This window comes from Mus pahari, chromosome 6, assembly GCF_900095145.1.
Source record: "Mus pahari chromosome 6, PAHARI_EIJ_v1.1, whole genome shotgun sequence".
NCBI classification, from domain to species: domain Eukaryota; kingdom Metazoa; phylum Chordata; class Mammalia; order Rodentia; family Muridae; genus Mus; species Mus pahari.
Genome location: NC_034595.1, coordinates 81,205,066 through 81,223,184, shown reverse-complemented (window position 1 = coordinate 81,223,184; position 18,119 = coordinate 81,205,066). Strand labels below are relative to the sequence as shown.

Genomic DNA, 18,119 nt, shown 5'->3' with positions numbered 1-18,119 from the left:
CTTGGTAGCTGCCGCTTCTGTACACGTTTTCGGCTTCGTAAAATCGCTAGGAAAGTCCTTCCTACTATCAGTCCACAATTCTTTCTCCGTGAGTTGCAGTTCTTCCATTGACAAGACACACACACACACACACACACACACACACACACACACCCGCCAAGGAGGACAATCGCGTACACATTGTTCTTAAGCTGTCCCCTCGGAGCTAAGGGCTACTCCAGGTACCTACTAGTGGGCCCCGCCCTCCCCTCCCACAGTCCGGGGTTGGGGCGGGTGCTGCCGGCAGGGCGGTACAAAAAGCGTCCCGCCCTGCGCTCCTCACTTGACTCGGTCTGGCAGTCTCGAGCCTGGAGGCGGAGGCGCGCAGGGCAGCCTGGGTCCAGCCCACACCCCTCACCAGGTAGGGACTCTCCCTGATCAGAGGGCAGACGGTGTTGAGAGAAGGAACAGCGAGGAGGGGGCACACAGAGGGAGAAGGACGCAGGGCAGAGAGGCACAGAGGAGAGGGTCAGAGGGACGCAGAGCAGGGGGTCAGAGGGACGCGGAGGACAGAAGGGCGGGGGCATGCATAGGGAGGAAACAGAGTCAACAGTCCAACTCAGATGCGTCAGAGGAGTAGAGGGACCAAGGGCAGGAGAGGAGAATGCGTGTTGGAAATGTCAAGGTCCCATTTCCTTGTCTTTGACAGTCCCTAAACAGGTCAGGGAGGGAGTCTACTTCTTGGCCCACGAGTGGACTGGCATCTAGTGCTGTGTTTTCCCTCCGGGAGACTCAGGAGTCAGGGTCCCCCCCCCCTCCGCTTTGCTGAGCCTCCTAGGAAGGCTCCAGGAAGGGAGACCCACCCTTGACATGTGTAAGGGAGTCTCCAGAAGCCAACACCTCTGACCCCTGACCTCTGTCCTCCCCGGGCCCAGGAGGCACCATGTGGGGATGTCGGCTGGGGCTGCTCTTGCTGTTGCTGGCTGGCCAGGCTGCCCTGGAGGCCCGGAGGAATCGTTGGCGCAGGGAGCTGGCGCCAGGGCTGCACCTGCGGGGCATCCGGGACGCCGGTGGCAGATACTGCCAAGAGCAGGACATGTGCTGTCGCGGCCGTGCTGATGAGTGTGCCCTGCCCTACCTGGGAGCCACCTGCTACTGTGACCTCTTCTGCAACCGCACCGTGTCTGACTGCTGCCCCGACTTCTGGGACTTCTGCCTCGGGATTCCACCCCCCTTCCCTCCTGTCCAAGGTGGGCATCGAGACGGCCAGCGGGGCGGCCACCTTCTCAATACCAGTTCCAACGAGGCTCACGAACAAGGCTGATAATGAATATTTCCAGGCTTTGAAAAACGTAGGAAAGAAATCCTCACCCTATTTCCTGCCCCTCTGGAAGTCCCTCGTGTGGTCTTACTTGATTGACTCTTTCAAGCAACACTGAAAAAAAGAGTCCTGTTAGGTCCTAGGGCAGGGCAGACAGGCTCCAGCCCTATCTCTCAGTCAGTATGGGGAAGGTGGCAGCCCCACCTGCTGACTCATCATGGGGCTGATAGAGCACACAGGGCCCAGCCAGGTTGTCATAGCCAGAGACCTCACTTAGGATTCTGCACCTCTGAGCCTGGCCTGCACGTGCCCTTTCCCTGTTCCAGTAGGAGAACTACGGAAGTCCTTCCTGCTGCCTCCCACAGCCTGCTGGGCTTTAGGTTAAGGGAAACCCTTGCTTTAGTTGCTCTATCAAAATGCTGTGCCTTTTAAAGGGAGTTGCTTGCCTTAGCTGGGCTTCAGTTTCTTTCCTAAAGCTCCTTCCATGCCCATGGGCAAGTCCCAACTCATTTGAGTGACAAAGGGTACCAGGAATGCCATGGTGAAACTACACGGACCCAAATGGAGTCCCTGAACAGCTCGTGTGTGGCACTCTGTGTGGGTACCTGCGGATGTTCTGGGATGAAGTTTGTCTCTAGATTCCGTTGGGCTGGGATTGGGGTGTGATTACCACCAGCTCGGGAGGTTTGGGGCTACTCAGCCTTGAGGATTTGGCCATCTCTTCTTTCCTTCTCTCCCCCCCCCCCGTAGGGTGCATGCACGGGGGCCGGATCTACCCAGTCTTCGGAACCTACTGGGACAACTGCAATCGATGGTGAGTGTGAGAGACTGGGGTGGACTCAGTTCGATCGCTATGTGGCAAACAGACTCGGCCCCAAACCCTGTCACCCATTTCCCAGGGATGAGTCCTTTTTGTTCTCCGGGTCTCAAGAGTTTTCATCTGTAATGTGGAAACTTTCAAACTGACCACACCATCTCATATAATAAGATTCTAGTCACAAGCCTGGGCGTGGTCAGCCATCGTGGCCTGGCTGGGGGCCACACCTAAGCCAGGAGTTTTTCTCCACTCCTCCTGGTTTGGGCTGGCCACCCTCCCGGCTGGGCTTGCTGTCACAGGAGAGTCCAAGGGGACGCCAGGAAGGAAACCTCTGCAGCATCCGTTGTCCTGGACAGGATGAAGGGTCAGGGATGACTACGCTGGCCATCGGCCAGTGGCCTGCAGCAGGGCCTTCCCTGGAATGTGCCCTCTCCCTACCCTCAAACCCCTGGTTCCAGGCAGGGGCAGGAGGGGGCCATGGCTAGCCCATCCTCAGAGCTGGGAAGCAGATCAGGTGGCAACTATGGAGACCTTACTGGAAAGAGCAGGGTCTCTGCTGCCCTGAACCTGCCCCACCCTCCCTCTGCCTGGACTGGGAGGCCCCTGGGAGAAGGAAACTTTTCGGAATGTGTTGCGCATAGCTGTTCGCCATGCCTCGTGGGTGAGGGGTGCCGGGGTCACTGTGGGAACGGGGAGACCATGCGTGCGTGTGTGCGTGGGTGCTGGCGTGTGTCTGGGTGAGGGAGGGTGTGTGTGTGTGTGCTCAGAAGGGCGGGGTGTCTGCAGAATTCTGCTGTTCTGATAGGGTGGCTGCCAAGGGGTTAACGTTTCCAGGCCCCTCTGGAATGCTGGGACCTGCTGCTACCAGTCCTGTCTAGACTTGCTTGAACAGCCCTGGGGCTCACGAGATGGGGACTGGAAAGCATTAGCTGACCCCTTCAGGACAGGTCCTGGTGCCTGAGTGTCCCAAGTATCCATCTCACTTGTGAGGGGAAGACTGTCTATATGCCTTCCAGGCTGGACACCACCACACAGGGACTCTAACGCAGGTCATGTTGAGGAGTGTTGAGGAAGGTAAAAGAGGGGGCATTCCTATCCCCACAGCCCCCTCCTGCTCTCTTGAGCACCATCCGCAGACATCAGGGCTAAAGAGCCAGCCATATTGGGGCTTGGCTCCCCTTGAGGCTCCTTATAAGGTGGCATTGGAGGCGGATGCCCTGGGGTGCCCGGAAGGAGGCTGGTTAGCATCTTGTAATAGGAGAGTTATGAGCTTGTAAAAACATTGTAGAATCCCTAGAATTCAGGCCTCCAGCTGATGCCTAATTACTGAAGACCTACTGTGTCGCAGGCACTGTGTTGGGCCCAGGAGGTACAGCTAGAGGGAGACAGACCCATGGGAGCTTGTAGTCTCACAGAGAAGGACATGGGAAAGCAGCACATACGATGTCACCCCAAACTGCCATGGATGTTACACAGGGAGGGAAGATAAGGGGTGGCCTGGCTTTATTTATGTTAGAATATAAGACAAACAAGAGGCTTATGCACTCGGAAGGGGTACCGCTGAGGGGAAGGCTGGACGTAGGTGAGCAATTTTTGGTGGGACCCTCAAGCATCAGAGACTGGAGAAGGTTCAGTCATGTTCCAGTTTCTGAGTATCTAAGGGAAGTTCATTCAAGACCTTGAGTCTAACTGAAATCACTCATGGATCTGCCTGGCCTCAGAGCATCTGGGGCAGGGATTGCTGAGTGAGCTGACCTGGTTTGACATCAGAGGAGGAGGGGAATGAAGACAGATAGGTTTATGATATGTGTCTTTGGCATGCACTGATGGGGCACGTGTCAGGTTCACTGTAAACCCCAGCACCTGACCTCTAAGATGAGGACAGTGGGAGAAGCAGACCAGGGAAGGTTGAATGGCTTTAATCTGAAATGCCATCACACATCTGGAGGTATGGTCAGCTGAACATGAGCTGTAGAGAAGGAGGGGGGCCCAGGGTGCTTGATATGTGAACAATGAAAGCCAAAAGCACCCACAGTGGGTCAAGCCCTTCAGAGGCCTGCCACGGAATCCCTGGAAAGTGGTACTAGGCATTGTCCTTGCTTTGCCAACGAGAACATAGACAGCGGGTGGGACTCTTAAAATAACCTCCTCAAGGCCCCAAAACAGGCCAGCAGGACCAGGCCACGGTCTTAACCACTTGGCAGTACTGCCTCAGTCTTTCATGTTCTCAACAGCTATAAACTAGGATGCAGGTCCATAATCCCAGCTATGCTGGATGCTGAGGCAGGAGGATGCCAAGCCCAAAGGTAGCTGAAACTCCAGAGACATTTCCAAGCCAAGCTGCATAACTTAGTGACACCCTGTCTCAAAAGACAGACAAAGGGGACCGTGGCCCAGGGAGGAGCATCTGCTTAACCGCCGTAAGGCCTGGGTTCTGTCCCAAAGACAATAAAAAGTAATATTTACTGGATGCTCACCACTTACGGGTCCCCCCACCCCTGTAATGGGGATAAGTGGGCTGAGGGTGTGGTTCAGTAGAGTGCCAGCCAAGTGGGTAAGAAGCCACCGCCTAAAACCTGACAGAGGCAGGAGGATCAGAAGTTCAAGACCATTTTGGGGCAACATAGTGAGTTCAAGGCCAGCTTTCGATACATGAGATATGCTGTAAGAAAAAAAAAGGCAAGGTGGGGCATGGGGGTGGAGATGGGAGAACAGGTCACAGCGCTTGTTGCTGTGAAGAACTCTGGCTCTTTTTCTGTGGTGTGAAGCCAGTGGAGGGTTGGAGCAGAGGTGTGACGTGTCTTAGGCTTAGCAGGATGGCTGTGGCCACCAATGTAAACAATCTACTTCAGGCACGTGGGGTGGCACACGGTGGAGGGTGGGCCAGGGAGACTGCAACCGCCATCAGGTGAAAGGTGGCTGGGCAGAGGTGGCCAAGAGAGAGAGAGAATGAGGCATGGTCTGGAACCAGAGTGCTCTGGATCAACGCGTGAGGGGTCAAAGGTGACTCCAGGCTTTGAGTCTGAGCTGCAGGAAGTAACCCGATCTAGAACTCACATTGACCCACATTAAGCCGAACCTGTTGCTACACCCTCACAATGGCGATGTTGAGGAACTATGAGATCCTGGGCAGTAGAGATAAACTTAAGAATTGTGTACTTGACTTTCAAAGCCACCAGGCTGGGTGGGACCATTCAGGGACTCCCCTCCAGTGACTGGCTCAGAATCCCAGGCCCACGTGGACCTCTGGGGCTCCACTGCCCCCAGCCCCTTAGTCATGATTTCTTTTCTTTTTCCTTTCCAGCACCTGCCATGAGAAAGGGCACTGGGAGTGCGACCAGGAGCCGTGTCTAGTGGACCCAGACATGATTAAAGCCATCAACCGGGGCAACTACGGGTGAGAGGCCCTGGGTATCGGTGGGTACAGGAGGGTGCATACCTGTCCACACACGTGATCATCACACATGGCTATTATGCTACGCGTACATGCTAGAATTTACTTCTGTCCCTTGTAGCCATCACACACAGCTCTAGGACCTCTGGCTTTGACAGGTCTGTGACTTTTCCCTTTTCTCCTCCAGGTGGCAGGCTGGGAACCACAGTGCCTTCTGGGGCATGACCCTGGATGAGGGCATTCGCTACCGCCTGGGCACAATCCGCCCCTCCTCCACTGTCATGAATATGAATGAGATTTATGTAAGTCCGTTCTTGCCCACATCCCTACCATCTATCTCCCAATGACTTAGCACATGGGGACGATGAGCCCCTTCTTGTCTTGCCAAGGGCCTATCCTTGCATGAGGCTGTGTGGCCTTGGGCATGTCACTGCCTTCTCTGATAGGACTGTGCTTCCAAACCTTCTGGTGCTTGCAGCAGCCTCTCCTGCCTCCTCAGCCTGGGAAAAAATGCTGTTGGGTCCAGTACAGCTGGGTCAAGACCCAAGGGGCCGGGGGTCACCTTGGTATTTTAGGAAAAGAAGGACAGCTCTGGCCAGAAAGCAACAATTCTCGGAAAAACTGCTGACTCAGTGAATCCCCCAGGGAGGGGAGGGGGGCTTCTGTTTTTCCACCAGACCCTGCCAGTCTTAGGGAGAGTGGGGGCAGGTGAAGACTCCGAAGCAGCAGGCCTGGGCGGGGCTCTGCTGTCCATCAAAGCAGACAGGGAGAGGCCAGGGGACTTCTGCTCAAGGCCAGGGTGACCAGCCCCTGGTCCTGCCTTTCTCCCTGGGGCTGCTTGCTATTTTCTGCTGTTTGTCTTGGCGGCCTGCCTGGTCACGGGACCTTACTGTTTCTTCCCGCCCCGTCCTTTGGGGCATGGAGGCCACTGCCACGGCAGGAAGGAGGGTGTGGCTGATCAGAAGGTACAGAGAAAAGTGGCAGGAGAAGAGAGTGGGAAGCAGGTAGCCCCGGTTGCCGTGCCTCATTACCCACGTGTAATCTTTGGGGGCCCCTGAACAGGGCTGATTATTCCACTCAAGTAAACGGGCATGCCAGGCCCCTACCCTCAGAAGCAGGGCAACACCGGATCCCAATGCGGGAGATTCCAAAACCTGGGCTCATGGAATGACAGGACCATGCTTGAAAGCAAGTGGAATCACTTTTTTTTTTTTTTTTTTTTTTAACAGACGGTGCTGGGCCAAGGGGAAGTGCTACCCACTACCTTTGAGGCTTCAGAGAAATGGCCCAACCTGATCCACGAGCCATTGGACCAGGGCAATTGTGCAGGTTCCTGGGCTTTCTCCACAGCAGGTGTGTCCAGGGGCAGGAGCTGGCACCAGAGAGGAGGGCCACGGCCGGGCTTCTGACAACACTTTCTGCCTTCCCCACTAGCTGTCGCATCTGACCGCGTCTCTATCCATTCTTTGGGACACATGACACCCATCCTATCACCGCAGAACCTGCTGTCCTGTGATACCCACCACCAGCAGGGCTGCCGAGGTGGGCGTCTCGATGGCGCTTGGTGGTTCCTGCGGCGCCGCGGGTACGCACGCGCACAGGGGTTGTGGGCTGGAAGAGGATAAAACACCCTGTAGAACCTGGGCTTTGTGGTGCCACAGCGCTATAGCTCTTGCTTCCTTTTCTAGGGTGGTGTCTGACAACTGTTACCCATTCTCCGGCCGTGAGCAGAACGAGGCCAGCCCCACTCCTCGTTGTATGATGCACAGCCGCGCCATGGGGCGGGGCAAGCGCCAGGCCACTTCCCGATGTCCCAATGGTCAGGTTGATTCCAACGACATCTACCAGGTCACGCCTGCCTACCGCCTGAGCTCCGATGTAAGTCTAAACATGGGGAGGGGGCAGAAGCAAGAGTTGGGGGTTTGGTCCGCTAAATCTTACACCGATGGACCTTCCTCCCCCAGGAGAAGGAGATCATGAAGGAGCTCATGGAAAACGGCCCCGTTCAAGGTAAACATCCCCAGGCTTTCTCTGGTTCCAGAAACTTCCTGCTGGAGGCTGGGCGCAGGGTCTAAGAGATCTCTCCAACTTTAGATATCAGATGCAGTTATAAGAGGAGTGGAGGGTCCGTTACTCTTTCTTTGCAGGAAGCTCCTACTTAAATCAATGTCTAACATGAGGCTCTGGTGTCTGGATGCTCAGAATAGCTGGCCGAGCCCTGTCGCCCTGTCTTTGTCTCTGCCCACAGCACTCATGGAAGTACACGAGGACTTCTTCTTGTACCAGCGTGGCATCTACAGCCACACACCTGTAAGCCAGGGGAGGCCAGAGCAGTACCGCCGACACGGGACTCACTCAGTCAAGATCACAGGGTGAGTGAGGTTCCTGAGGGCACATGGGACTTGTGTTCTCTGTTAAACTGAGGCTGCTCCTCCCTCCTCCCATTGCCAAAGAGGAAGCAGACACAGAGAGGAGGGGCTGCTTGCAGGGGTGCGGGGGACCATGGGGAGCTTTGAAGGGTGTCTGGGGACAGTGAAACTGGCCCCTTGAATTTGAGAATTCAAGAGCTACTGGGGTGGAGTTGGGGGAGCGCATCCGGGATCTCAGCACTAAGATGTGGGCAGAAGGATTAGGAGCTAAAGGGCCACCTTTGCCTGTGCAGTAACTTCACGGGTAGTTTGGACTACATGAAACCTTGTCTCAAAACACAAACTTGTCCCAACTCTGGCCAACCACTGAGTGATAGGCTGTGCAGAGAGGAGTGAACACTCATCAGGTCCCTGGCTACGCTCGGATATCAGAAGCCACAGGGGTGGCTTAGGGGTGCTGCGATCCAGGTGCTGAGACCCGGTGCAAGCAGCGCCCCCTCTCCCTCTTGCTTTGCCGCTAGGTGGGGAGAAGAGACGCTACCAGACGGAAGGATCATCAAGTACTGGGTGAGTCTCTGGTGCGAGGCTGAGTCCCAAGTCCCCTGCTCTTCTGAGCCCTCCCTCACCCATCCCTTGCCTCACATCTCTCCCCTCTTCACTCCCAGACTGCTGCCAACTCGTGGGGCCCATGGTGGGGTGAGAGGGGCCACTTCCGGATTGTGCGTGGCACCAACGAATGCGACATCGAGACCTTCGTGCTGGGCGTCTGGGGTCGTGTGGGAATGGAGGACATGGGGCACCACTGAGTCTCAGACAGTAGGCTAGGTGGGATCCACAACCACAGAAGAGGCCTTGGTGGCCACACCCGATGAAGCCTTGGGTGCACTCCGGGACCAGGTGCTAATCCTCACAGACTCAGATCCGCGCGTGCGCGCTAAGGCAGAATCCCACCTGGGAGCCAAAGATGGACCAGGCTGGTGGAAGCCCCCAGATATCACAGCCGGAACTGGGAAGGGCCCAGTTTGGAAACTGCAGGGAGTATAGATCCCAGGTCCCTGGTCAGCCAGCCCAAGACCACGGGAGCTAAGACACCCCAACCTCATCATCCTCTTACCCACCCTCTTCCTCATCTTCTCCTTCTTTTTGATGGATTCTGCCCATCTCCCTAGCCTCCATTTTGGTTGTACCTTTCCATCCCTAGTACTGCTTTCTTATTCTTTAAAGATATTTATTTTTCTTTTCATTAAAATAAAACCAAAATATTGATAATTACAGTGTCTGGGAGTCTTCAAGGTGGACAAAAGACAAACAAACAAACAAACACATCAAAGCTGGAGTGGCCCATGGCTAGACAACAGAAAGAACTGCCTGAAAGCTGGAAGCGAGGGTACAAGCTTGGGCTCCCGGCACTTGGGAGGTGGAGACACGGGGATCTGAGTTCTAGGTTATCGTTGGATTAGGTAGCAGACTTGAGGACAGCTTTGGAGAGTGTGAGACCCTGACATGGGGGGGGTGGGGGTGGGGGAGAAGGATTGCACATCACTGGGCCGCAGGCAGGGGTGGGTAAACAAGAAATCTTAGTGTCCTCCCATTACAATCCTCAGCGCCCAGCCACTTGCAGGAGGGACTCGGATAACATGACTTTTGACCTCCGGAGAATGTCTGCCCTGGTTTGGGAAGGACCTTTTAGATGCACAAATGAGAGGGCATGGCCCGGCCCTCCAATTAACAGAAGTAATCCAGTAGGTAGACACTGACCCTGGCCTTTCCCTACTCCTGAGACAAGCTGGGCCCCTGAAAGACCCCTCCCTACAGTACATCCCCAGGCTCCCAGTGCCTAATAGCTAGTGGTATACAACCCTTCCCTCCCCTCCTCTCCCCTCTCCCTCCCCTCCCCCTCTCCCTCTGCTCCCCTCTCCTCCCACCCCTTCTCTCTCCCTTCTTAACCTCTCCTGTTTCTGTCAAGGTCTCCTATGATCAGAGCAGTTCTCCCGTCCCAGGCCCCAGCCGTACTTTCCAGGACCCAGGGACCTGTGTGACGAGCCTCTTACCCTGTGTCTCAGGGGTGTACACCTACAATCACATTACTTGGTGGTACTGGAGGCGACAGAGCAAGTTCAAGGCCAGCCCGGGCTACATGAAACCTGTCAAGAGCATGACAGCCCCAGGTCCTCTCTGCTCCTCAAATGATGAGCGTGTACCCAGACTGTTGGCTTATAGGTGATTGCGTTAGGGTCTTCCTGGGGACCTAGCAATCGAGGCCATCAACTGTGTGGGTGCCACATAAAAGGACTGCCCCCCCCCGGCCACCCCAATTGGCTCTCTCTTTTTCTCTCTGTTCCCACATGTTCTTGGCGGGTCTCCTCCCTCACCTCCTTTTCTGTCCCCACTCCTCTGCCCCCATGGCTCTGTTCCGGGCTCCCTGCTCTACCCCTTCTCCAGGCCCTCACTCCCCTCCCTCCCCCCCAAATAAAACTCCTTCACACCAGGTCTGCTGCATCTGCCTGGAGTGATTTCTCAGGGGGCATGGCACCTTACACCCCACAGACTACAGCCACGTTCTGGTCCCCGCTCCGGATACCCTCTCCTGTCACTCAGCTTGGCTGTGCTCTTCCTTCAAAGCCAGGGCCCGGATTCTTTATTCGCATGGTACCTGTAAACGTTGACTGATGGATCGGGTGTTGAGCAAGGGATGCCCCACGAACGCCCGCCCATCACTCTCCTCTGCTGCCCTTTCTCCTAACACTTGCCTGTGTATCTGCACTAGAAGCCCCCAGACTCTAGGCCTTAGAGGGAGACTAGGCCTGGATTGTGAGTTGGGGTCCTTGTTCTTCCACGGGTACCCCAGGCAGTCCTCGAACTCTGTGGGTAATGACCTTGAACAGATCCTCCCGCCTCTACCTCCCAAATACTGAAATCAGCATCTGGCACCACTACACCCTGCTGACCTTCCTGTTTGTTCTTTCACACCTCGACCCCTGCCCTTTCAAAACTATCTGTGGGTCTTTCTGAGTGCTGATACCAATAACCTGCACGGAGCTGTCTGGAGGGTCTGGGAAGGGAGCCGCTGAGTCACTGGTGAGGTCTTTACTCGGGCGCTGGCAGGCTCCAAGGCCCAGACCCCCAGGCATCACCTGAAAGGAATGCGGGGCAGCCCGATAAGCGGTTCCTTTTGTCTCATTTCCTGTTTGCCAGGACATCCCGAGCCCTTGGCCCTGGCCAGTCAGCTGACCTCAAGGCCTAGGGCAACCTTGGGACAGCACAAGCTGGGAGTCCCGAGGGGGCGAGCAAGCCTTGTCCTCCCCTCCGCAGCTGCAGCCCAAGGCGCACCCCGATGGAAAAACCCCTGTCCGGGGAGAGGCTGGAAATGTCTGCCAAAGGTCCTTTGGCGGAAACCGCGGGAGGCAGGAAAGGAAAGGGGACCCGAAAGGGAAATCGGGAAATCGGATGTGACCCGGTCGGTCTGCAGACTCCGCTGTGCCCCGCGAACCCCTGAGGATTCGACCCCAGCCCTACCTGCGCCTCTTCTGAAGAGGAGGAGGGCGGGGGTGGAAGAGGGGGACCCCAGCAGGTCTGCAGATATCCCTGTTTTCTGCGCTACTGATGGGCGGCGTATTGTCGCACTGAGGCAAGCCTCAGGTGCACCCCCCACATGGACCTCTGTCCTTAAGTGAGTGTAAAGAACCGCTTTCAACCCCACCCCCACCCTTCGCTGGGTATCCCGAGGCTAATTGCATCCTCTCTGTTCTGGCCAAAGCTCTTTAAACAAAGAGTCTAAGGAGTCTGTCTGTATCTGATCCTCATAGCTGGGTGTCACTTAACAATGGACAGACTGCTCAGTGCTCAGGATCTTTAGGGTTTGGACAGGGTCTCCTGTAGCCCAGGCTGGCCTCTGCCTTTCTATGTAGCTAAGAATGACCTGAACTTCTGATCCTTCTGCCCAGTTAACGAGGTGCTGGGGATCGAGCCTTAAGCTGCGCATATGCTCTGCAGACACTTGACTAACAGCTTTGAAGCTCAGGAAATAGGAACAGCCGCGATCACTCGAAGGAAGCTGACGTGACCATGTAAAAGATTTTCGTAATGAGCTATACGTTTGCTGAGTGCTTTGCCCACAGATGTCTGCAAACAGGCTGTTTGGGATATTTTACATATATTACCTCATTTAAGTCTTTAAAATAAACAGTTTCTAGGGCTGGGTAGATGGCTCAGCACTTGCGAGTGAAGTGCTTGGTGCTCTTGCAGAGAGCCCAGGTTCTGTTCCCAGCATCCTCTGCAGGCAGCTCACAACCACCTGTAGCTCTAGCTTCAGAGCACCCAGTATTCTCTCTCATGGAGCACCCACACATTTGAGGCATACACAACACACACACAACACACACACACACACACACATACACACACAAATAATTTTTGGAGTTTCTTTTGCATTTAAACAAAGAGTGGAAGTTATTGAGGATCTTAACTCGGTAAGTAGGGGAGACAGGATCTAATCCGGGGTGTCTTCAACTCTCAGACATCTATTTGGTCTGCACTAAATTGTGGTTAAGATGGGTAGAGAGGGGCTGGGGCGAATAGCTTAGTTCATAAAGCCCTTGCCATACAAACAGAAAGACTAGAATTCTGATGCCCAGCACCCACGTAAAAGCCAGGCGAGCGAGAGGAGATGGGATGGCTTGCCTGTGATCCCAGCTCTCCAGGGGAGGAGGCCGAGACCAAGGATCCCAGAAGGCTAACCAGCTAGCATCAGGGAAAACAGTGATTTTCTGGGCTTCAAGCTCAGCAAGAGACTCTGCCTCCATAAAGCAGGAAATGATAGAATCACATGCCCTGTGTCAGCCTCTGACTGCACATATCACACATGTGTAAACATACATACACACATGCATACATACACATACATACAAATACATGCAACACGTACATACAAATACACGCAACACACACACACACAGAGTATCGATAGTCCAACACACTTTCCCAATCTTTTTACCTGCCTGGAACATTCCTGCTCATCCTTGAAAACCTAGCCTTACATGCCCGCCCTTCCCCCCTCAGCAATACCCATCCTGACTGCCCCCTTCTGGGTCTACACCATCATCTGATGTAAGCTCCTGGGCATGGAGGATGCACTTGCCCACAACACACGGGGGGTGTGGAGTGTGTGAGAGGGGCAGGATCTCTCTTATCTCAGCTCTAACCCCTGCAGTTCCCAGTATGGACCTTGAGTTTCATTCTGATCTCCTGAGGGACTCGGCAGGGCTCTGAGGCACCTGACTCAAATCCCGGCAACCTTTGTAAAGCTCTGTCACTTCCAGAGAAATGAAGCTCTGTATCCCCCTGATATCTTGCCAAACCCTCTCCCTGCCTGGTGTCCATTTAGGGGAAGGAATTTGTGTGGCCTGAGCTGCAGTGTGGGCCAGGCCTTGGGACTAAGCACCATCCCGTCAGCTCTCCGGGTCCCCTTCATGCTGATGAGGAAGCATAGCTCATGAAACCCAAAGCCAAGCAGCTAGGGACTCCAGGAACTTAGCACAGCTGCTACCAGCATCCCAGTACTGTTAGACGATGATTCTCTGCCTCTCTCTTTCCCTCTATCTTTTAACTTAACATTTATCTGATCTCGTGTGTGTGTGTGTGTGTGTGTGTGTGTGTGTGTGTGTGTGAGAGAGAGAGAGAGAGAGAGAGAGAGAGAGAGAGAGAGAGAGAGAGAGAAAGCAGCTTTAGCAGGAGCATCCTGCTTCCTGCTCCGTGATCCTCCGCCATGAGGTAAGGTGGTTATCAGACTCTAGCTAGTATGTCCGTCATACCTTCTGAGGATATGTGCTATCAAGAGGACTGTTTGTCCTTCCTGTACATGGGGGAAACTGAGGCAGGGGTGGAAATAGGGAACGGTGAAGTGATGGGCCAAGGTCACAGAGCTCAGAAGGAATGGATGTGACATTATGACACATCTTGCTTCTGTCCTGGTTTATGACACCACACACACACACACACACACACACACACACACACCCGTCCCATTGGCTAGTCACAGAAACCAAACTCTTCCCCCAAGGCACTTGAATTTTCCCCCACCTTCTGGTCTTAGGGCTAGCCCTAAAGGAATTCTTTAACCTACCCTTATCCAAAAGTAGGTCATAAGACTCTCATTCCTGCCTCAAACTCTGGAGCAAGACGTGCCACACAGAGAGAGAGGCCGAGAACAAACAGGCGATCGGGTGGGGCTGGCTTTCAGCACGTAGTCTCAACAGCGTCAGATATGCAGCAGAGGCTCCAGAAACCCGAAAGGTCAGAGACCCAGACCGCTCCTCCCGAGAGGTCCTTACCTGGAGCATCTCTCACTCCTGTCCTCCGTGACAATATTTGTAATAGTTTGCTCAAGGTGTTCCACCAGTCTGGGGAGATGGCTCTGTCAATAAAGGGCTTGCCTGGCAAGCGCAGGAACCTGAGTTCAAACCCTCAGCACCCACATAAACCACTGAGAACCAGCACTGAAGAAGCCAAGACAGGTAAACCTCTAGAGCTCACTGGCCAGCCAGCCTAACTGAATCCATGATCTCTAGGCTCGACAAGACACCCTGCCTCAAAAAGTCAGATGGAGAGCGGTAGAAGATACCTGATGCCAACTTCTGACACACACACACACACACACACACACACACACACACACGCATGCACACACACGCACGCACACATATGCACCCGCACTGTTCCAAGTTCTGTCATCTTACAGGGTGTGTGTGTGTGTGTGTGTGTGTGTGTGTGTGTGTGTGTGAGTTGCTACACAAGTATTTTACCACTGAGCTACATTCCAGCCATTGGCCACAGCCCTGATATGAAGACCAGCTTGGCTTCAAGCTTCTGCTGCCCTCCTGCTTCAGACTTCTGTGTGCTGATATCACAGATGTGTGCTATCCAGTTCTGCTGCGTGACCTCTTAAGCAAATCAATTGAACTTAGGGATGGGATGGTGGGAACCCTGCCCATCTAAAGCACAGATGGGTCTGGGTATGGTGGCCCACACCTGCAATTCTAGCAGCTGGGAGACGGAGGATAGAGGATTAGGAATTCAAGGTCCTTCTTGGCTAGTAGTGAGTTCAAAGCCAGCCAGGGCTACATAAGACCCTGTTTCAAAAAACAGCAACACAAGAAACAAACAAAACCACAAAGGTCTAAGCAAACAAGGAACTCAGAAGCACAGATGAGACAGCCTGGGACAGTGGTAAGCATCTAAAGTGGGGTGCTGTGCTCTCAAGGGGACACTTTCTTCAGGTGTCAGGTCAAACAAAGCAGAGGACACCCTGAGGGCGTTTCTCCTGAAGAGCAGCTTCCCTGCTGGTAGGCAAAAGCCCCCACATCTTTAAAAAGGGTTTTAGATCATTATTTCATTATTTTAGGTGCATGAACGTCTTGTGTGTGTGTGTGTGTATGGGTACCATATGTATGCCTGGTGCCTGAGGAGATCAGAAGGCACTGGATTCCCTGGGACTGGAGTGACAGATGGTTATGGGTGCTAAGAATCAAACCTGGATCTTCTGCGAGAGCAACAAATGCTGCCAATCACTGACCCATCTCTCCAGCCCTTCCCTCCACCTTTGAGATTACAGAGTCCTGGGTTGGTTGCTATGCCGTGAGGGCACAGTAGGGGAAACTGAGTCAGCCCAAGCTTTTTATTTCTATAGTAGGGAAATCTCATTGGTCAGACTTCAAAACCTGAACGGCATCCCACCCCCAAACACACACACAGCTGCAGTTCAGCTTGGACTAAGCAGGTGCTTTGGCCTCCAGCTGTGCAGATTCCAAAGCCTGTGGATCTGAGGCTCAGGGATGCAGCTGACCAAGATGCTACCTGAAGAAAGGGGCAGTGGCCTTGACTGAAGAGGGGCTGCAGGAATCTGAAACAGCCCTTCCTTCAAGAAGCACCACTCACACACACTTGCACACACCAGTTATCCACTCTTGGATACACCAACCAGACTTCCTCCATCGCAGAAGAGCTGCCCTCCTCCAGCCCCTTCCTGACAGTTTCCGGGATGTGATCTCGGCATTTAAAATTTGTATTTAACTACAGAGTGAGTTCCAGGACAGCCAGGGCTAAAAGAGAAACCCTGTCTCGAAAAACCAAAAAAGGACTGGTGAGATGCCTCAGTGGGTAAGAGCACCCGACTGCTCTTCCGAAGGTCCGGAGTTCAAATTCCAGCAACCACATGGTGGCTCATAACCATTCGTCGTAACAAGATCTGACGCCCTCTTCTGGAGTGTCTGAAGACAACTACAGTGTACTTACATATAATAAATAAATAAATCTTTAAAAAAAATTGTATTTAAGGCAGCAGTACTATTTTCTTTTCTGGTTTTTTTTTACACGATTTATTTTTATTTTATGTTTATGCATGGCTGTGTGAGGGTGTCAGAAATCCTGGACTTGGAGTCACAGTTGTGAGCTGCCATGTGGTTGCTGGGAATTGAACCTGGGTCCTCTGGAAGAGCAGCCAGTACTCCTAACTACTGAGTCATCTTTCCAGGACCCCCCCCATCTTTTTTAATTAATTTAATTTTTGAATTTTTTATGTGTATGTATTTTGCATGCATGTGTGTATGTGTGTTTGTACCACATATGTGCCTGGTGAGAGCAGAGACCAGAAGAGGGGATCAGACCTCCTGGAATTAGAGTTACGAGCATCCATGTAGGGTCCAAGATTTGAACTCAGGTCCTCTGGAAGAGCAGCCAGTCTCATAACTGCTGAGCCATCTCCCCGACAGCACTGTCTTGTAAGAGAATAAGAGAGAGGAAATACTACAATTCGAGTGGGAAAGCCAGAGGCGTGTGATGCTGCAGCAGTGCCTTCTGGCAGCCAAGTCTACTCCTCACTGTTAAAGCAGAGGGGAACAGGGCAGAAGTCACCTGTGCAGGGTCTCAGAACAGAGCACAGACTGTTCACCATGCTTCACACACCTTCCTGGTGGAGTCATAGACACTCAGACAGGCCAGGGCACTGACACAGGGGGAAAACAGGAAGGGGCAGGACCGACCGTGAGTCTCAGCCCGTGTGGGTGCTGGAGGCAGAACACTGCCGAGATTCCACTCTGTTGCCCTTGCTAAGATGTTGTGACCAGGACAGGATCCGTGTTTGATCCTGAGGGCCCCTCCTCCTACGGCACTGTCCCATTCTGCTTCTGTTCAATGTCCTCATTCTTGTCCCCTATGTGTCCCCAGAAAACTTCTCAGACCCGGGCAGGCCCAGGCTGCAGCTCCTGCTGTACTGGACTCTCCAAGGCTCACTGCTCAATCCAAGTTCCCAGTCAATAGGGTTGGAGCAGCATTTCTGCTGTCCCCTGCATGGGAGTGGCCCTAGACTGGGGCTCTTCTAAAGGATGAGGGGACCCAAAGAAGGAAAGTCAAGCCCAGTATGGTGATATGATATACTCTAATAGCTTCAGTGCTCAGGAGATAGAAACAAGAAGATCAGGAGTTCAAGGCCATCTTCCACCATAGAATGAGTTTCAGGCTAGCCTGGGCTAGCTAGCCAACCTTAACAATGAAGAATGAGAGCCGAGATGAATCAAGTCACCGAGGGGCCAGCCTTACTCTGGAGGCTGCAAAGCTGCAGAGGTCCATCTACATCACCTTGTGACAAAAGTAAGTCACCAGGATCCAGAGAGACATCCCAGACCAGCAGAACAGTGGCCATTGCAGGGCCTTGGTTCTGATGGACACAGGGAAAGGTTTTGAGCAGTTCTTTTCCTCATTGCTAGAAGGAGCTCTGGAGACCTGAGTGTGGTGGGTCCTCTAAGCGAGGGTGTCAGCCTCAGATGCCTTGGGATCAGGCTGAGACAGGAGTGAGCTCTGCAGATTCAGAGCAGAGTGGTGAGGCCCATGTCCACATTGTTAGAGAGTACGGATTTGCCTAAAGTCATTCAAAGCCAGGGACTTAGAAGCACCACACCAGCCTGTACGCTCAGGGCCTCAGCAGGAAACAGATGGTGAGGTCTAATTAGGAGAATTGGGGCAGCCTTTACTTCAAAACATTTCAACAAAGCAGAGGGACGTAGTTGCGAAGAGGATGCAGGGTTCTGAGACCGAAGCCACTTAGCTCAGAGCTGTGGGGCAGAGGGAACAGGATGTCACTGGGACTCTGAAAGGGCAATGTAAGCAGAGTTCACCTGCTCAGGAGCTGGGGAAGGAACATTTCACAATTTCCCTGTCTTCCCGCTCACTTCCTGCTGAGATCCCCAG

General features: G+C 53.7%; 1 protein-coding gene across 1 annotated transcript; it reads left to right on the top strand.

Annotated features, from left to right (window-relative positions):
* Nucleotides 1-322: 322 nt before the first annotated feature.
* On the top strand, nt 323-9,149 carry Tinagl1 (tubulointerstitial nephritis antigen like 1). Its single transcript, XM_021200615.2, has 12 exons — nt 323-400; nt 915-1,229; nt 2,051-2,114; nt 5,422-5,514; nt 5,699-5,813; nt 6,741-6,864; nt 6,946-7,096; nt 7,200-7,389; nt 7,476-7,521; nt 7,760-7,883; nt 8,402-8,447; nt 8,546-9,149. The coding sequence occupies exons 2-12, from the start codon at nt 923-925 to the stop codon at nt 8,684-8,686; spliced, it is 1,401 nt and encodes a 466-aa protein (XP_021056274.1). The 5' UTR covers nt 323-400; nt 915-922; the 3' UTR covers nt 8,687-9,149.
* The last annotated feature ends 8,970 nt before the right edge of the window (nt 9,150-18,119 follow it).

What these genes read in the sequence shown, in the direction of transcription:
- Tinagl1 (XM_021200615.2), top strand. Translation starts at nt 923, where the DNA reads ATGTGGGGATGTCGGCTGGGGCTGCTCTTGCTGTTGCTGGCTGGCCAG. An exon ending in ATCAACCGGGGCAACTACGG is followed by an intron (nt 5,515 to 5,698) that starts GTGAGAGGCCCT and finishes TTTCTCCTCCAG; the next exon opens with GTGGCAGGCTGGGAACCACA. An exon ending in TGAATATGAATGAGATTTAT is followed by an intron (nt 5,814 to 6,740) that starts GTAAGTCCGTTC and finishes TTTTTTTAACAG; the next exon opens with ACGGTGCTGGGCCAAGGGGA.